This window comes from Pithys albifrons, chromosome 3 (assembly GCF_047495875.1).
Source record: "Pithys albifrons albifrons isolate INPA30051 chromosome 3, PitAlb_v1, whole genome shotgun sequence".
In the NCBI taxonomy this organism is placed as follows: Eukaryota; Metazoa; Chordata; class Aves; order Passeriformes; family Thamnophilidae; genus Pithys; species Pithys albifrons.
Window position 1 is genome coordinate 66523863 of NC_092460.1, and position 19535 is coordinate 66543397.

At 42.3% G+C, this 19535-nt stretch overlaps 1 protein-coding gene across 3 annotated transcripts; it reads right to left on the reverse strand.

The window, feature by feature from the left end:
* Nucleotides 1-1262: 1262 nt before the first annotated feature.
* Nucleotides 1263-16427, reverse strand: DYRK2 (dual specificity tyrosine phosphorylation regulated kinase 2). Of its 3 annotated transcripts, XM_071552264.1 has the most exons (3): nt 16101-16427; nt 15267-15403; nt 1263-6976 (listed from the first exon to the last, which is right to left on the reverse strand). In XM_071552264.1, exons 1-3 carry the CDS (start codon nt 16153-16155, stop codon nt 5375-5377), a joined length of 1794 nt encoding a protein of 597 aa, XP_071408365.1. In that variant the 5' UTR covers nt 16156-16427; the 3' UTR covers nt 1263-5374. The 3 variants fall into 3 exon arrangements, with proteins under 3 accessions (XP_071408365.1, XP_071408366.1, XP_071408367.1); XM_071552265.1 differs by lacking the exon at nt 15267-15403 and having other exon boundaries at nt 16101-16426; XM_071552266.1 differs by lacking the exons at nt 15267-15403; nt 16101-16427 and adding an exon at nt 8279-8284.
* Between the last annotated feature and the right edge of the window lie 3108 nt (nt 16428-19535).

The following is a 19535-nucleotide window of genomic DNA, read 5'->3' on the forward strand; positions in this document are numbered from 1 at the left end:
GAACAAGAGATGTACAGCTGACATCCAAATGAAGACACAGTTTCTTCACGAAAGAAACTACTGTGGAGACAACAGCCAACTACAGACTGTCACTCAGGGTGGCATTCCAAGGGCCTCATTTTAGGCATAAATCTGAGCTCTTAAGACACGTGGGAGCCAGGCTGGCAGAGGGCAACACACATTCCTCACCAGACTGGCAATCTCAGCAAACAGCACAGGCCAATAGCCAACTTCCAGACAACTGAAATCAGGTGAGATGGCCCCAACCTTTCTCCAAATGAAAAAACAGGTATGATGAAAGTGTGCAGGAGTTGGCAAGAGGGACAGATGGCTGGTGGAGACAGTGAGAGACAGATCAGAAGGAAAAGAAATCCATAAAAAAGCCAACTGCAAAAAAAGCCTTTGTCCTCAAAAGAAAGATGTAATTTTTGCCTAGCTGCTCTTTGGGGCTGTAAACTATGTTTATCTGTATTTATTATTGATGGAGTTTGCGCTCTGGAATCTCCCAATTATGCTGAACAGGTGACACTGAAGTGCAATTAAAATCCCTTGATTTCCATCTGAGCTCACCTTAATCAGAAAGCTTTCCACTGAAACTGCTCTGGTGTACACGGACATTACCAGGCAGAGAACATGGCCAACCACAAGATAGTGAAACTACTCTGGATGTATTTGTGAACTCAACCCACTCTAGCCAAACAGCTTTGTTTACTATGTTCTCATTATCGTGGGACTTTACAAAGTCTGACAAGCTCTGAAAACTCAGTCTGACACAAATATTAGTGCAGAAATCTGTGTCATTTTTGATCGGTTTAAGAAAAAGAACACACACTGCATCTTTCTCAAGTAAATTTCTTGAAAAATCAGGTCTAATTTTTTAAAAATTTTTCAATAGCAGGTTAAAAAAATTACAACATCCATAGCTGCAAAATTCCTGCCAAAGATGTTTGCTCTCAAGTATGGGGCAAATAAAAATACAAAATACATTGCTAAGTCCTGAGAAGAACTTTTGAAATCTCAGGATAAAAGCAGCCTTTGGGCAATATTCAAGGCTGTCAAGACACGTAAAGCAGCAGAAAAGTCATCCTCCAGCAATGGATAATTACTATATACAGATAGCAGAAAGCACACTGGGGGGGCAAAGGCAATGCTGCCACCGACGGCAGCAGGCTAGGAGAAGGTCTTTCCACATTTAAAAAATGCCAGCACTCCAAGGACTCTCTTTACAACCAGAAAAAATACCAAAGTAGAGTGTAGAGAAGTAAAGTAGGACATAAAATTTTATTCTGAAATGATCTCTGGCCACAACAATAAAATGTAACAAATATTCACTAGAACAGTCTTAACTCCTGTTATCAGCTGTACAATACATACAGTATCATAAAACTGGCCACTAGGATTAAAACCCACTACAACATCTTTAATGTTAAGTGGCAACAGCAGCATCTCACAGAAAATTATACATAAATATATACACAGTCCACATTCAATCATTTTTCACGTTTTCAGTACACACAGTTGCAGCATATTACAGTCACGTGTCTAAGTCGTTGCCCCATAAAAACCCAAGCTACTGCTTAGACGTAATTGTAGCAGTTGAACTGAGTAATTACAATTTGTAGCAGAGATGTACAAGCCCCTAGAAACAATAATTCACAAATGTTATTTTATTCAAATGCTACCATAGCATTACACTGGGCAATATTCTAATCTTTGCTTGACTGGAAAGAGTTCTTTTCGTACTTATCCCAAATATTACTGATGGAAAACAATACTAACGAATGGAGAGAGCATTAAATAAAGCACATCCTTTCCTAAAGATTCTAATATTGCCCGATGCTACTTATGTCTAAAGTGTTTTCAACATTCCCATGAAGTCATTTGTAACTCCAAACCACCCACCAAGTTAAAAGTGGCTTAAGTGCCTTGCACCCAAATTGTAAAAATCCCTGGCCACCTTTGTAAGAGCCAGGCACATATAAAAGGAATGCACTTTGGTTCATACCAAATGCCCTGGGATTAAATCACACTATAAAACTAAAGAGTTTGAGGTAAATTTTTACAAATACAGTTGATTTCTGTCTAGTGTCACTATAACAAAAAATCATTTAAAAAAAATTAATTTGATGTTAAAGTACAACCAACCAATGAGGAAGGGCCATCTTTAACCCCTTAACGAGACATACTACAAGAACAGTTTCCTCTCCACTCTAGCAAGCAGTGTGATTGCCTTATTGTTTCTATTAAGGCCTGGATCATCTACAGGATGTTTTAAGACAGGTATAGCACTTAAAAATAAATATCATCCCTACTAACCAGTATTCCAAGGGTTAAAGAGGCCAAGATGCATGCCCTACAACATGGCATTTGTAACAAAAGGCACATTGTTAACACCAAGGGCACAATCCATCCTCTATCCTTAATCTACACATCTTGCATCACTCTCTTGTTCCAACACACTTAAGTGGTAATGAACACACCAGTGGTGCAAGAAACTGAGCCAAGTGAGATTGCAACCAAAGACAAAGACTGTGCTATGACTAAATCTGAAAACAGCTCAGACAACCCCAGACAATGGTAACGCGTGAGACTAAGCACTGTTCCCAAGTCAACTTCTCTCAGCCTAATTATCAGAGCCCTTAGAATAAAAACACATCAAAGTAAGAGGCAATGTCCTTCCCCCCACCTCCAATCCCCCCTTTTTAGGGGTATAAATAAGCTACAATAAAAAGCAGCCACATCACACAAAAACCTTGATGTAGCTGCTCCTTTAGCATAGAGGAAGTTCCACTGTATCTGGGTTAAAAAAATAGCTCTGCACACTATATTTTGGCCTTTAGGTTTCCGGTAGCATCTATGAAGGTGGATCATAAATGCATTATTGGCATTAAGAACTGGTTATATGAAAAAGAAAATTTAGTGGTTGTAGCCCATAAATGATCCATGAACAATATGAATGTTTTCACCTTAAGATACCGTGAAAGGCAGGATGTCTCCTTTAAAATATATTAAGGGAGGTGATTCTTCTTTCACTCTTAACATCAGCATCCCTATTTCCTAACTTTTGCAGGAAGAGTTAAGGTAGAAAGGAGTGGTACAGTCAAGGAGATGGTAGAGGAAGTAGATTCCCTGTTACTGTAGAAAAATACACACTATTGTATTCCCACAGTCATGAGAGTCAGTTAATTTTACATTAAAATTAATGTATGTCTTTTCCAGACTTAGAATTTACTGACCATAATTTACTGGGTATTCATATTCTAAACCTCACTTTTCTTAGCTCTACTAATATATTTCATTTTTAACATGATTTCATACATGTATACATATTGCACTTACACACATTGTATAAAGTTGTGAACATTTAACACTAAATAATTTAATTTGACTAGAGGCAGGAAATTATCTATTTAAAAAAGTAAGTTGATTGATGGTCTAATTTTTACAGTTATCAATCAACAAATGCCATCCACTACTCAGAAATTATTTTTGGAGCTTCTTTAGGTGTTGACTTTTTGGCAAGAAGTTCAGCAATATGTTTCCTGAGAATTCTGTCATTTCTGTCACTATATCCCTCCCCTGGTCTTACATTAAATTAAAAATAAAACAGATCAACAAACAAACACAAATTAAGCTGTAAGTGGTAAATTAATGAAGATGAAGGAGAACTTAACCGGAAACTTTCTTGGCCTCTCAGGGGACCATGCTTTAAGTATTTTTTGCAATTTGTACAAGTAACTCAGCAAAATCTGTGCATATAGATGTTATTTATAAGTCAAGTTACTAAGGTTTACTGCAATCCATTCTAGTATGTCTTGTAACATCCATAAACTGTTCTAAATTATGTTCTACTTTGTTTAAAATTCCCTTTTCATGTTTTATACATCCAATGTAGACCACAGCCATTGTACGTATTAAAATACTGATCTCAGATTTCAGACTGTTCCTGTTGAAAACATGCCACAACGTGTGAATACTTCTTTCATAGGTCTAGATACTATTCCTTAGTGAAGACCACCTTTCTTCCATGAATACAGTTAAAAAAAGAAAACCAAGCATTAGCACACACACATGAACAAATCTACACATATCTCTAACTGTTCTTTCAAAGTTAATTTTCAGCTACAAATGCCAAAGATTTAAATCAAATTCCAAGCACTTAGATTTCCTTTGATAATTCTCCCTTATTAGAAGTATCTAGGGTGGTGTCTTTCAACTGAAAAGCTTTCCACTAACAATCTTTCCCTCTACAGTTAAGCTGTCTAAGGTGAAGTAGTCCTCTACAGGAGGCAACGTAGGAACACGTTTGCCCCTACATGCAGATTTGATTTGAAGTGTAAATGTACCAGAAAAGTCACAGTCACTCAAACACTGACAGAAGAAATAAAAGCAATCTTGAAATACATGTAGTATAACAGTCTGGAAGTTACAGTATAAAACTGACAGAACGAGTACTTCTGCCTATGTGATTTTGGGAGACCAAGGAGCACATCAGAAAAAACAGAAGAGAAAGAAAGAGGAAAACAAAAAGGCAAATCTCAATGTGAATGCTCCATGTTAAAGACCTGAAATGAAGTCAAAAACATTTTGCTTTACCAACTCATCAGTCACTTTGAAATTTAGAGGAACAGACACACGGCCATGTTCATGCTTTCCAAGACTGCCTGTTCCTCTCACTCCGCCACATGGCATGCATGTTAAGAGAGTCATTTTAGCCCCAGTATTCTTATTTTTTGCAATGTATTTTAGTTAAAGTCCACTACTTTTGAATAGAGAAAGTATTCCATAGGAGGTGATGGTATCAGTAGTGATATCACTACTTTCTCTGGGCTACCACATAGAAAATGACAATGTAACATGCTATGGCTCCACTTCAAACAAGCTTACAAGTGCTTAACTGTATTCTCTGAGTGTTCTCCCTGGAGTCCAGTCAGTCATGGGGTGTAAGTGTTCACAGAATCAAGACAAACCCATAAAATCCAAAAGGCAGTCTTCCAAATTTACCCCAGGTGAAAACTAGTATAAATCATGGAAGAGAAAGGTTAATACCTTTGATACCACGCTGCAATGCATGACAGTCATGTTGTAACCAGTGGCCTGCCACTGATGTTTATTACTGTGTCACACTAGTTACAGTAAGGCTAATTGTACTGTAGAAGACAAACATTTTAAAAAATAAGTATAAAAACTTAAAGCATTGTCCCCGTGTTTTTATAAAAACAAATCAACATTTCTTACATTTAAAATGAGTGCTGAAAGTTACAAATGAATAGATTTATTGAGCAAATAAAAATGTATATCTGAGCTAATTTTTCATACAAATAAGGCTCAGCCACATTGTATTTCTCATATTAACAGCATTGGGTTTTCAAACTCAGCTAACGAGTTTTGGCAACACTGTTCTTTGCTGAATATTTCCATTGGCATCTGTCATCTGTGCCAAATTAGTCCTCAGTTTTGAAGCTGAGCTTGAAGTTGGAGGTAACTTGGAAATCGACGTTATAGCACCAGTGCTCTCTGTAATTCTCTTTGCCGAGGCCTTTTCCCCAGCTGGAGGTTTTGGCAACCGTCTCCTTAGCCAGGGATGCCGCAAGGCCTGGCTGGGTGTCATACGGACAGCAGGATCCCATTCTAAACACTGTTTTAAGAAGTCAAGGAAGAGGGGATCATCACATCCCTTTAATGCATTACCCCATTCTCTGCTCTCTGGCGGGCCACGCAGTTTTCCCCTCCGAGAGCGTCCACCATTAAGTATTACAGAGCCATCAGACAAGGTTGTGACATTGCAATAGCGGGGATAACCCTTAGAGCTCACAAAGTTTTTGGCTCGCTTGGATGCATCTAAGAGTTTTGGAGAAGGCATGCCCAACAATTCAATCATGCAAGCCAGCTGGTCTCCTTCATCTTCTCCAGGCAAAAGTGGATAACCAGTCAGAAGCTCTGCTAGGATACAGCCCAAGCTCCACATATCTATAGGCATCCCATAACGAGCACCAAGGATGACTTCAGGTGCACGATAAAACCGTGACTGAATGTAAGTGTAGACACGCTGATGGTCATAACAACTTGAGCCAAAATCAATCACTTTAATACCACTTCTACCCTGTTGCTTCAACAGAATGTTCTCGGGTTTAAGGTCACAGTGAATGATTCTGTTTTTGTGCAAAGCATCCAAGCACTGTAAAATTGAGTGGGCAAACTTGCGAACCAAAGGCAGGCTAAAGCCCTGAAACTTGTTTTTCTTTATTAATTCATAAAGGTTCATGCTGAGCAACTCAAAAGTCATGCAGATGTGGCTGCGGAAGGTGAAGTTTTCCAACATGTGAATAACATTCATGTTGTTATCCTTATCTTGTTTCCGGAGATGTTCCAGGATCTTAATTTCTTCCGCAGCTTGCCGGTGGAAACGCTTTTCATTTCTCACCATTTTTAGTGCCACATGCTGATGCATCTTGTGATCGTAGGCCTTTACCACCTGCCCAAAGCTTCCTTTCCCTATAACTTTCAGCACTTCATACCTGTATGCAATATGATCATGGGGTACTTGTATGTAAGACCCTTGGTCATCATCATACCCGCAATTGTTTGAACCACCGATCACACCTTGTCGCTTCTTTGCATTTGGACCCAAGAAGTATATTTCAGGGTAGCTAAAAATCTCATGATGTTCAAAAGCTGTTAATTTTTGCATGTATTGCTTCACTGCCTGCTCTGGTGTGATAACAGAGGCTTTCACCTTCCCTGTTCCATCTGCAGCTTTTAAAGAGCTGGAGCTCCCTTGTCGTCTGTGAGCACTCTCTGTCTGTCTGTCCTGAACCACTGGCAATGCAGATTTGCCTAGTGTTGTAAGTCCATTTGGCTGTGTTGTCAGAACTGTCCTCTTGTTACTATTATCTTCAAAGAGCTGCTGAACCTGGATTTGTCCATGGCTACCAACGTGGAGGTGCTCGTTCATTGTGTGCTTATTGCCTCCAACCTAAAACCAAAAATAAATACATACCCAGTTAACAAGAAAGACATGAACTCTATGCTTCAACATTCATTCTGCAACCCACCATTCTGCCTAAATCATCTCAAAATGAAGTATTTTCTTAGAAGTCAGTTGTTTCGATAATCTAAAAAATACAGCACATATACTGTCATACAGCTGGATGCTATTTAATGTCCTGATCCTTGCTTCTCAAATGCTGTTTTCATCACTCTCCAAAATGCTTGCAACAAGGCAATCACAAATGTGCTACCATGGTAAGCTAACAATTTCTCCAAGAAATTTTCAAGGCAGCAGTCCTGTAACATCAAGATGCACAAAAAAAATAATAGCAGCAGTTTTAGAGATGCTGGAGATCAATATATAATGCCTGCTAAAACTTACATGGCTAAGGCTCTCCTACTCACCTCAGAAATCAAGATTTTAACTTATTCCTAAATTTGCTGTATGTCAAAAGTTCCAGATATATTTTTAAGCAATAAGGAATGTGCTGTGACATGCACAAAGATGAAAAGAACCTCCACATTTCTGAGGTTCAAGAGATGTCATTTACTGCTTGCAACTGAGACAGTCACAATTCAGCAAAACATTACGATCAATGAAGAATAAGCACATCCTTTAGCATTTTCCCAAATCAGTCTTACAATAACTTTTAAGTAAGGTGAGGTTTGAGGCCTGATGCAGACTTGAGTAGAAAGAAAATCTTTGCCTTGAAGAACATGCAAGTAACTTTATTTTAAAGGAATGGGAAAAAAGATTTTAGAAACTACATTTGTTCTTGACAGTGTTCACAAGGAAATAAACAGCAGCATTCAGCTTTTTCAAGCAAACAAACAACTATTGCACTAAACCTGTTATTTTTAAGGAGAAACAAGAAATTTACAAGAATATACTTGCTACTAAAATAGCTGTCCTTAGAATTCCTCATTTGCTGTAAAGTAGAGGATAATTAATTTGTCTTCTGCCTGGTCTTATACAAATGTGGGAAGAATTCCTCTGCCGTCTTTTGAGCTGATTCACCAGTCTCAATATTTATGCCAAATTACTGACAAGAAGTTCAGTGCTATGTCAGATAGATGATCAAGCCAGGACTTGGAGCACCTTTCATCTGAACCTCATTTTTAGTAGGCAAGCTAAGGATAACACATTCCCTGTTCATTTAAGATTGCTGAAATGAAGTCAGAAAATGACAGTTGTGTGCTGTAATACGAGGCAACGAAATCTGTGTTGCAACAGTAGAACTGCTTCCTAATGAGAAAACCCGGACACGCAATGCAGACTCAAGCATACTTTGTGCTTCTGTTAAGGCATCAGTCTGATATGGCAGTAGCCTGTTTTTGCAAATTCAGAAACGTGTTCCCAAAGACTTGCCAGCTGGACACCGGCTTCACCTTTGGACAGTATTTTGAAATCTGCAGCTCTGAAACACATAATGTAAGAACAAGTGTCCTCAGGGATTGCTTCTGCCAAGTTCACTGCTCTTCTGATTCCATTTTGACTCACATTGAATAACTGGTTCATTTTATTTCATCATTGCAGTTTGACAGTGTATGTTTATTTGCAGAGAAATTTAGGCTCACACTATCAAATTTCATCAATCTCACAGAAAGCATTACACCACACAATGACAATTCACAGCAAAGATATCTGTAACATTTAAGCACAGTAAAGACATACAGGAAATCAACAAGAATTCCCTTCCTAGTTTGATGTCTGAAGAGCACCATAAATTAAATCATCAAGAGAACTTAATCAGCTTATCATGCCTACAGGCAATTCCTTCAGGTCAAATTTGAGATGCACTGCAGTAGCAGTTTCCTGAAGGTTGCTCTGATCCTCTATATAAACAGCAGTTACTGTAAAGAAAAAAAAATCGGCCCCAAGAGCTGCTAAATCACCCCTCTCAGAACCAGATGTAGTTAGTAAGATGTGCCACAAGTTCAGCACATGCAGCATTGCAGAACTGTGTAAGAAAGGCACAATGAAGCAGCAGAGTAACCATACAACTACAAGGACTCAAGCTACGAAATTCCAAGTACACACATCTCCACTGCAGCCCTAGCTGGACAACAAAATGGAACATATTTGCACAAACTGGGAGCAGACAATACAAATGTAGACAATGAGGAAGAAAAAGTATAGCAGAGAAAATCATCTTTAAGAATTTCTTAATCCAAGTACTCATTGCCACAGCTCACATCTTGAATTTTTTTTTCTCTCAAGTCACCTGTTTTCAGAGTTAACTATCTTCTAGCCTTCCTAAGCATTGCTTTCTTCAACACATGGACTGAGAAATTCTTCAGGGCTTGCAAAAAGCCCAAATATTTATTCCTTCTCAAAAGGGACTAAAGAGTTATTTTTTCTAAAAGTGTGTTTGCAAACATATTCTAAAGTGTAAACCATGTAGCTCTGCTTCCTGCACCTTCAGGCAGCCTCATGGCTTCTTTCGCTGTTGATATGTTGGGTTTTTTCTTCAAGCAGCGGAATGAAATCACCAGCATTATCCCAACTACAACCCAAATCCAAAGCGACTGGTTTTGCTAGTTTCAGTCAGCTGCTGCTTGTGAATGCAAGTGCAGATGCAGACAGTACCACTGGTTTTTCTTGTGGAAGAAAAGACACCACATTAGCACAGGCTCTACTTCAAAAGCTGTGGCGGACAAGAGAGCTCACTCTTCTTTCAAAAAGTCTGAGGGGAGTTTCAGAGCTATCAGACATATTGCGACCACAAAGTCAACATGAAAAATGGACTTTCCTCATCTCATAGTACTGCCTGCACAAGAAACACCATATCTTCTATTTCCAAGCTGGATAAGGTTTGGATTTGCACCAGCCCTTTGCTCTACCTATCTACTTCTGGCTACTGGGTGTCTGAGATTGCTGTCAAGTTCAGGCTTGCACTGCTTACAGGCTCCACAGGCTTCACCAGTAACACCGTATGTTCCTGAACCACAACTAATGGGCTTGGGAAGCTACAAAGGACTACAGCAGCCTCCTTAGCCCAGCACCAAGCTGTTCTCAGTACACAGAAGCTTTTCAACCGAAACCATAAGCCTGAAAGGGCTATAACACAATTCCATTTTGCTTCTGCAGACGGGACTGTAAATTCCAGAATGAGCAACCTACACAACTGATCATCTGCATGCATTGATGAAAGTTATTTATTGCATTTATGAAATACAATACTATTATATTGCTTGTGCTCAAACCCATCCAAACCTTGTATGACTTACAGAAGTATCTTCAAAAACTGATGTACACACTTGCCTATAAAATATACCAAAATAACAGGTAAGCTTGAACTCAAAGAATTCATCTTCCCAGATCTTCTGGCAATATCCATCACAAAACTACAGCAAATGTTACAATGGGATTCTTTTTACCCTCTCAGTAGTTTTTTCATGATTGCAACATCACCATTACGATTTTACTTATTTTGTTTGCTCAGTTTACAAAGTTGACTATGCTGAAAACACTCACCTAATCTTTGAAGCAGATACACCAAGCAAAGCAAACCAAAACAAAAACACACCCTAAACTACCATCAATATATGAATAGAAAAAAAAAACAAAAAAAAACTTTTATTTGGGTGCTGGGCGTACTTGAAGGTTGCGGGGTTTTTTGTTTTGTCTTCACAAATGGGCTAATAGACAGAAGTAGAATAGTAACTTACTACACTTATAGATCTGTAACAACACAGAAGTAGCACAGAGATGAGTCCACCCTGCTAACCAGAAGGCAAACTCATTGACAATTCCTTTGCAGAAACGGCCAATGCACTGGTCTGTTTCAAGAACTTCTACAAGACTGACCACAGGATTGAGCACCACAGTAGCACATATCTCTTCTCAACTTTAAAAGCATCAATGCAATTGTATCATATTCCATGCTTGCAACAGTCACTTGTTGTGCTAATTAGCACCCTTAAAACGATCCAAGACAGGCACATAATTCAGCTATACATTATCACTTTATTTTGACCAAAACCACAGAAAAAAAGATTTTGCTGTTAATCAGAATCTAAAAACGTTTATAAAATAAATCTTAATAATAAAGCAATCATGATGGCCTGTTCAAATTCTGCAGAGGAATCAGATGTCATTATCTGCTATTATTTTGCATAATGAGGACAAGGGAGAAATAGTGTTCTAAAGCAGTAACTTAATTAAAGACTAATTGTTACATTATATACCCCTTTTTTTAAAGCATTTCTGGGCATGGCAGTTTCAGCCCTACTGGGTCTAATACACTACAGGCATGTGGTATCAAGTATAGCAAGCTTCACTGTTTTGTTGACTACAGTCTGAACAAATGTACAAAAGGCCTTCTTTATCCTTGATAAACTAATTTAACAGCATTCCTCTGTTCAGAACTAAAAATACTTGCTAATTAGTACAATAATAATGCTGGATTGTCATAATGGTTTTATTATGAGTATACACCAAAAAAATTAAGCCCTTGTTGGGCTCATGACTCAACAAGAACTGTAAAAAAAATACAGCATTTGGATTTTTTGCTGTTGTTGTACATAAGGTCATTTTTTGAAAAGTTAACTTTATTAAGGAAATACGTTCACAGGCAGAACTCTGCCTCAAGAGCGATACCTGTTCTTACATTTTTTTCATCCTCTTAGACTACATGGGAGCAGTGAGTTTGAATACTTCTGAGACACCTTGCACTTACTACACATGATGAAATCCAGAAGGACAGTCAATGCACACTAAATCACTAAATCGAACTGTTCAGATACGCTGAAGTACACACAAGAGAGAAGTGCCCAGATGTATTGCAGTCCCCACAGCACACTGACCAACTGTTGGAGTCCAAATTTCAGAGCCTCCCCACTCCCTCCCTTCCCCTTAAAAGTTAAGATAGCCTCATACTCCCCCTAGATACAAGTTTTATATAGAAGAGGGAATACCCAAAGAAAACTAGATATAGTAAAATCCAGGTCATGACTGCATAGTTATTTCACTTAGTGTGACAGCATTTCTGTAGCAATTTAACACATGAAAACACCACAACAGAAAAGTATTTGCTTTGGTTTTATCAGCTTTAAAGCAGATGCCCACAATAAAAATTTGCAGCTTGTGACCTACCAGATTCTCACACTAACAGAGTTCAGAAATTTCTTTTCAAAAATTAAATTTAAAAAATTAATACTGAATGACTGATGAAAAAGTGTCTGAAAGAGCATTCAACCCTAGTGGCAAAAGAAAATAGTCTTGCTGTATGGAAATCTTAGGGCTTGAAGAGGGAAGGAATTGAATCATGCACTGTAAATGGGCTGTTGTTACAGTACCAGACAGGAGAATAAAAATATTAATACTGCTTTACTGCAAGAGAAGCAGCAAGAGTGCAGAATGCAGGGATACATGCCAAGCAAGAAACAACAGAGACAGAGACAGGCAGAAGACAGAACAGTCTGGGAGAGGGACTCTCAGATGGGTAAGGATTTACACAAGCAGAGCAGCAGGCAAGCAAGATAATCTCTACTGCAGCATGTCAAGAACAGCACAGTGAAACAGGACAGAGAGAATGGAAAAAGGTTCCAATCATCAAGGCAAGAACTTAAGGCTTCAAAAGAGAAAGTAATGACTTTGGAGAGGAAAATTAGGAGGGTGAGAGGTTGGAAAAAAGTTCATGTTTTCAACAATAAGGCAAAAAAGATAGTCAAAGATGGAAGCAGAAACAAATAAGCCGAGGATGAAGTCAGATTTAAAAAAAACAAAAACAAAACCTTTCCTTACTACAACACACAACTGCCTGCTTAGCAACAAAGGTTGCTGTGCTTGCAGAGGCTGCAGCCAAAACCTCTGTGCTGTTTTACGAAGCCTGTGTTAAGCAGGGTATTCCCTTCCACTTGTGCTACTATACTCTACCAAACAGTGACATTTCACTTGAAAGTAGGAGACCTCGGTTTCACTACAGGCTACATGACAGAACTCACTACTGCAGGGAATATCACAGGTAGTGGATTTCTCCTCTGTAAGAAAACTCTTTAGCTTAAAAAAACATATCCTCATTGATCTCAGTTTCTCTTCACAACTAGTACACATACAATGCACACACAGCCAACCACCTGTAAGTTCACCCATTTAAGCACACTATACCTTCTGAAAGTTTGAAACACAAATACTCAATTTTTAGCTATTACGGAAGTCATGAAGTCACACAGATACAACAGAGATGAAAACAGAACAAGAAAAATGAACATGAAGAAGGAAAAGCATTAAAGAAAACTGAAATGCTTCATTTCAAACAGGTCTGATTGGAGGAAGTGGTGAGATGTAAAAACAATGGTTTCAGTCTATCAGTGTCAGCTGAGGTCAGTAGGTCTAAGTTTGCAATTATGTCACATAACAGATACTGCCCTAGGGGTTTTTTTAGGCTAAAAATCCAGCATCCTGATGTCGTATGTGATCCTTGCCACAAAAAGTTATGTTAGCCAACCACAAAATAACCACCCACAAAATTCAGAAAGGCTGTCTGAGGTATTTTTGTAATAGCACCCAAGGCTAAATAAATACTGTAGAGTAGGCTCTGCATCACATAGGAAAGGCAGAGTTTGGAACAGTCAGAATCTAGAGGGTCAGGAAGCACAGCCATATAATGCTTTCTCATTCCTCTGTGCTTCTATAAGTATTTCATCTTTATATATACACATGTATATATACTATATATAAACATATCCATACACAGAAAATAATGTACTTTTAAAAATACTTGAAACACAGAAATGTAACACTTGAACACTCCTGGAATGCTTTCATAAACACTTCATCTTTACATATGTATTTATTTATGCACACACTATACAATACAAACACGCAAAACTTGATGTATAAAAATACCAAAATTATGTACTTCCAAAATTTGTAAGTAGTTACAGATAAATAGCTAGCCCACCATGCTTTCATAAATTCTAAATTATGTCTGGGATCTGTTATATGTGGGCCCCTGATATTTGTAGGCCCTACTGTAAATGGACTTTGATGAGTGGGGTCCAGGCTGTCTGTACTACATTCCTTCTTTTATGATTTTACTAAAAACGCCCTAAGCTGTTGCCCCAAATCTAAAATCAAGCAGCACTCAACTGGTATGGGAATATGAAAAAATTGGCCTTTCACACTAATGAACAATTCAGACTATAGCCTAGCTACATAAATATACAATGATGTTGATCTCAAGTATACAGCTCCACCTTGAATTTGCAGAATACTCATCACTCCTTTTGAGAATATCCAACATATACTGATCTTTTTAATTTAAGCCAATTCTTTCTATAAATGGATTTGAGTAAGATGCTTTTACTCCCGAAGGTACATGGAAAGTCACTGAAACATTAGGATCTAAAGACATAGTTTCACCTTCCACTAGTACATAATCACATTACCATTTAAAGCTCTGCCATATGTTTACAAAGACAGTATGTAAGCAACCACGAAAAACTCATTAATACTACGAAAAGTATGCCATCAGTGCCTTTCAGGGTCAGTATGAAATGTTTCATCATTTAAAAGGAAATGTATGCAATAAAAATTTCAGGTATTTAGCGTTAACATGGCAGTATTTAGACCCCTCTCCCTACTCTGTCAGGCCTTCAGGACAGAGATATCTTCTCTTACCCATATATAGCGGCATACTTGGGAAGTTTCATTCCTAGTAGATTAACTAGGAGTGGGAGATAATGTGAGGTATCACAGAACCGGAAAAGAACATCCTTTTCATACCACCAGAGGTTATTTCTTTATAGGTAAACTACTGCACCTATGAAGGCATATTCATCCAATCATTGTCCCTGAGCACAGTGATAGCTATTTCTAGGGAAGACTGTGATCGGCCTGAGCTGATCAGCCATATAAAGGGGAGAGCAGCCTTCATTTTTCACCACAGTTCATGCGGCCCTTTAATCACAGTGACTAACCTCATTGCCAAAACAATGTCATCTCAAAAATGCATTTACCAGAACAGCTCCTCTGTGCGAGTGTGAAAGATCGAATTTGTCACTGAAAATGAGACACAAAACCAGACCGAGAGGGGGGAGAAAGCAATGTGTGCTGTGACAGGGTCCCGGCCTCACAACAAACATTCACATTTCATCGGAGCCTGCAGAAATTAGATGTACTTTGCTTCAGCACCACGCGCCTCTGGGTGCCCGTGAGTCTCGGTCCCGCCACGGGGGACACCCGGCGAGCGTCGACAGCGTGGCGAGACCGCGGGGCCAGACGTCCCTTCCCCGCACCCCGTCCAACCCCGCCCCGTGCCCGGGCTCACCGTGTGCGAGGCGTTGCTGGCCCTGAGCGGCGGCAATGCGAGGGGCGATGGAGGGCCGGTCCCAGCTCCTGCCCGGGAGACCCCGGCTCCGGTGCCCGGGGAGGACTGCAGCGGGCGGCCGCTGTCCCCTGACCTGCCTGCGGAGAGCAGAGGGGTGAGCGCGGCGGGCAGCTCGGCCGTCGGGGCGGCGGCGGCCCCGGCGCTCGGCCGACATCGCCGCCCGTCTTGCTTCGGGCAGAAGCCATTAAAAGCTAATCACTGCCGCGGCGTACACAAGCACCGATCCGGCTAATAGCGCGGGCGGGCCATGCTCGCCCGGCTAAACCCTTCATCCGAGATTAACCCGCCACCGGCAGGCGCCTAACCGGGAGAACGAGCCGGCTCTGCTCCGCGCACGCCTCGGGGCTGGACGGCTGCCCGGCCCCCCCGAGCCGTCTGGCCCGGCACAATCCCGGCGCCGCCGGGGACCCGCCAGAGGTTCACAAGTGTGCCGCGGGAAGCGGAGGCGCGCACGGCGACCGGCACTCGCGGCGACCCCCACTTCTCCCTGGGTCGTTTCCCTAAGTGTTTCCTCTCGATCCCCACCACTCGCTCCCCCGAGGTGAACTCGCCACCCCGCACACCAGCGGTTCGCCGGAGCCCAGCGCGCAGCCCCCGACGACTCCCCCGGGCTCGGCGACCGCGGGGGGAGGGTGGGTCATTGTTCGACACACACGGCACCGCCGCGGCGGCAGCTGCAGAGCGCTCGAGCCCCCCCGGCCCCCGTTCCCTCTTCGCCGGGCCTCTGCAGCCCGGCCCAGCGGTGGCGATCGCGGCGACCGTCTCGCTCCTTACCGGCTGGGTAGGCAGCACCAGCGGCGGCGCTAGCTGAGGCTTTTCTGGTTAACATGGCCGCTGGAGAGGAGGGAGAGGAAAAGGCATGTCAGGGTAGCTCTCCTCCGCTGCTCCTCGGCCTCTCCGGGCGGCGTCTGCCTCTCTTCTCCGATCAGCTACACCCAGACCCAGACACGTCCTGCGCTGCATCCCCCTGGCCCCGGGCCGGCCGGACAGACACTCCAACGGCCCGCCGTCGCCTCCCGCCGCAGCCGCAGCAGCAGCAGCCGCGCCGCCGCCGCAGCCCCCGGCCCAAGATCATCACCTCCCCCACCCCCGCCCCGGTCTCCCCGGTCCCCTCGCACGGAGGAGGGGGCAGCGGCAGCAGCCGGACGGAACCCTCCTCCTCGCGCGGCGGAGCGAGGACAAACAGCGAACAGGGTCGGCAGCCCCGCCCCGCCGCTCGCGTCCCCTCCCTCCGTCCCTCCCTGCCGCTCCCTCCCGTTCCCTACCGCTTCGCCGCCGCGGAGGCGGCGCGGCCTCAGCACCGGCCCCGGCCCCGGCCCCGACCCCGACCCCGACCCGCACAACGACCGCGCCGCAGCGGCCGCGCGTCCCCCCGCGCGCACAACGGCCACGCCGGGCTCGGGCGCGCGCCCCGCCGAGGTCACCCCCGCGGCACCGCCACGGACACGGACACGGACACGGACAGCGACAGGCTCGGGCCGCCCCGACAGCCCCCGCCCCGACTGCGCCCCTGGATGCCACGGGCGAGGGGGAGATGCCGACGGGGAAGTCGGCGTGTGTGGGAATCGTGGGGCGCAGAGCAGGCGGGGATCGCCGCTGCTCAGGCAGCGGGGACGCTCTGCAGACTGGAAGGACAAAGGTGACCCCGTGGGAGGAAAGATAAATAACTTGAAACGTGTAGTGGGATAAAAACTTAAGCTTTTGGCATTTTGCTGGAGGCGTAAGTGCCTCAGCCCAGAACGAGAGAGCGAGGGGCGTTACTGGCCTTGTTTTCCGAACTGCGCGACTGTGCTGTGTGGAGTACAATGCTTTGAATTCCTGGTTTGTCGGTTTGAACGTCACTGCTGCCAAAAATAGATGACTCAACATTTGCTCCGCTTGGGACAGCATTGAAATGAACTGTCCTACCTAAGCTAAACTCTTTTTGAAGTCCATACAGACCTCGCAGGTTTTCCTTTTTGAAACAGCTGTGGACAGCTGTGATTTGTGGACAGACCTCCCTTCTTCTTCCACAGAAAAAAACAGAAAAATGAATCTCCCCTTTCCCTATGCCTAAGCAAAACAAAAAAAAAAATCCGCTCCTTTGGCTTTTCCAGTGCCACAGATACATGCATAAGCAAAGACATTTCCTGTACTGGTACAAAAAAATAAACAATTTCTCTAACCCCTTCTGTCACGCAGAGAAAACAATCATACCTTCTCCCATCCACACCCTCCTAATCTTTTTTCTTCATTGTAGCTGAAAGAAAGCTTTTGTCTTCCTCAGTATCGCCCTGGATGTCCACAGGCCCTCCCAGTGTCCCTTCCCATTGGCTGCCAGATGTATAAATAATGTCTTCTGATTACTTTCTGTATTTTCTCATCATTTTCGCAAGTAGTGCATGCATACCAAAGGTATCTGAATATTACACACTGCAATAACATTAGCGTTCTCAGATACCCTAAACATTTCAGGAATGGGGAAAAAATAATACTTTTCTAGTTAGTCTGAAGGGAGGAAGGGGGAAAGCTTGTTTACATTCAATCTGAATAAGAAAAACTGGAATCGATATCAATTATCTTTTCATAAGGGCTTGCAGGAGCTCTTCATCTGAAATGTGTATTTGCTGACTGTCAGTGTCACAGATGGTTTCATGCATTTTCTGCGGTTCGTTACACCTAAACACTGAGATAAGACAAAGCCCGCGAAGTGTCCTGTTTCAACTCCTTTCCAGTCAGGTACACCATCCACAGAATGCCTTCCACAGTTTATTCAACATTCTTGGACTGCTATGAATACTATGTAAAAAATGGAGCTAGTCTATCACACATTAAACAGTATTTTAATTACCTCAGTGGGAACACATTACAATGGTACCTGTCCAGCTAGTCTCTTTCTGAAATTGTGTGCGCTGTAAGCCCTAGTCTTGAAGCCTGCAAGTGTCCTTGGGTGTGCTTGGATGCCTCTCTTTCTTTCTCCATCTGCAGCCCATCCTGGCATCTGCTGTCAAGGATAGTACCCGATGGAGTTTGAAGTGGAACTCAAGATAAGGGCAAGCCCATCTTTATTCCTTCTGAAGGCAATGCAAGCAACTTCAGTTTAAAAGCCTCTTTCATGCAGGATTTAGGCTGGTCAAGAGGAGGAACATGCTAATGTAATTGTAAAATACCTTGGCTGCAAATAGCAATACCTTTAACAGCCTTCTTCAAAATCATAGAGGCAGATATACAAAGAAAAGAAGAAAGCAAAGCCTAAATACTTAAAGCAAAGGTTAATTCTTTCACATCAGGTCTTACACTCAGGAATCTGAACTATGTCCTGTTGAGTGGCTATAAAACTTTCTTCTTTCTAATACTAGCCATACTGAACATATCAGCAGTTTCCAGACCAGTGCCACAGGGGATGAGATCAACAGACTTCAGTTCCCAGGACTCAAATAAGTATTTAAGCACCTGATGGGAGAAAGTGTACAGTGTTCAGAAATTAGAGACCAAAATGAATCAGGGTTTTATTGATCCTTTTTCCTGCTCACTGAGCTTTTATTACCCAAAGGTGTGGACTAGCCTGTAATGATAGAAGATTACTCTTCCCTTTCTTACAACCAAATCCACTGCATGTTTGAGTGACAGATTACTTAGAATCATAGAATAGTTTAGGTTGGAAGGGACTTCCAAAGGCCATCTAGTCCAATCCTCTGCAATGAGCAGACACAGCTTCGACTAGATCAGGTTGTTAAGAACCCTGTTCAGTCTGACCTTGAATGTTTCCAGGGAAGGGTCATTTACCACCTCTCTGGTGGCACCAACTGTGCCAGTGTTTCACCACCCTCATAAAAGATTTCTTCCTCATATCTAGTCTAAATCTACTTCCTTTTAGTTTTAAAACAGTACCCTTTACCTTATCATAACAGGTCCTACCAAAAAGTTTGTCTCCATTTTTCTTATAAGTCCCCTTTAAGTATCAAAAGGCCACAATAAGGTTTCCCTGGAGCCTTTTCTTCTCCGAGCTGAACAACACCAGCTCTCACAGCCTTCCTCACGGGGAAGGTGCTCCATTCCTCTATCATTTTTGTTGCCTTCCTCTGGACCCACTCCAATAGGTCCGACAGGTACTTGCAAGGGGCTTGTAAGATAATGTCACCAAAGCACTTGTGTTTTACAGAAATAGCTGAAAACTTTCTTTCCAGATGGGTACCCAAAGAGGCCTGCAGATAGAAAAGTGCCTATTCA

Bases quoted from the DNA above. Each gene is read 5' to 3' on its own strand.
- DYRK2 (XM_071552264.1), bottom strand. From the start codon at position 16,155: ATGTTAACCAGAAAAGCCTCAGCTAGCGCCGCCGCTGGTGCTGCCTAC. The intron at 15,404-16,100 runs GTAAGGAGCGAG...TGCTCTCCGCAG, and splicing joins TGGTGCTGCCTACCCAGCCG to GCAGGTCAGGGGACAGCGGC. The intron at 6,977-15,266 runs GTGAGCCCGGGC...TTTTGGTTTTAG, and splicing joins CCAGCAACGCCTCGCACACG to GTTGGAGGCAATAAGCACAC.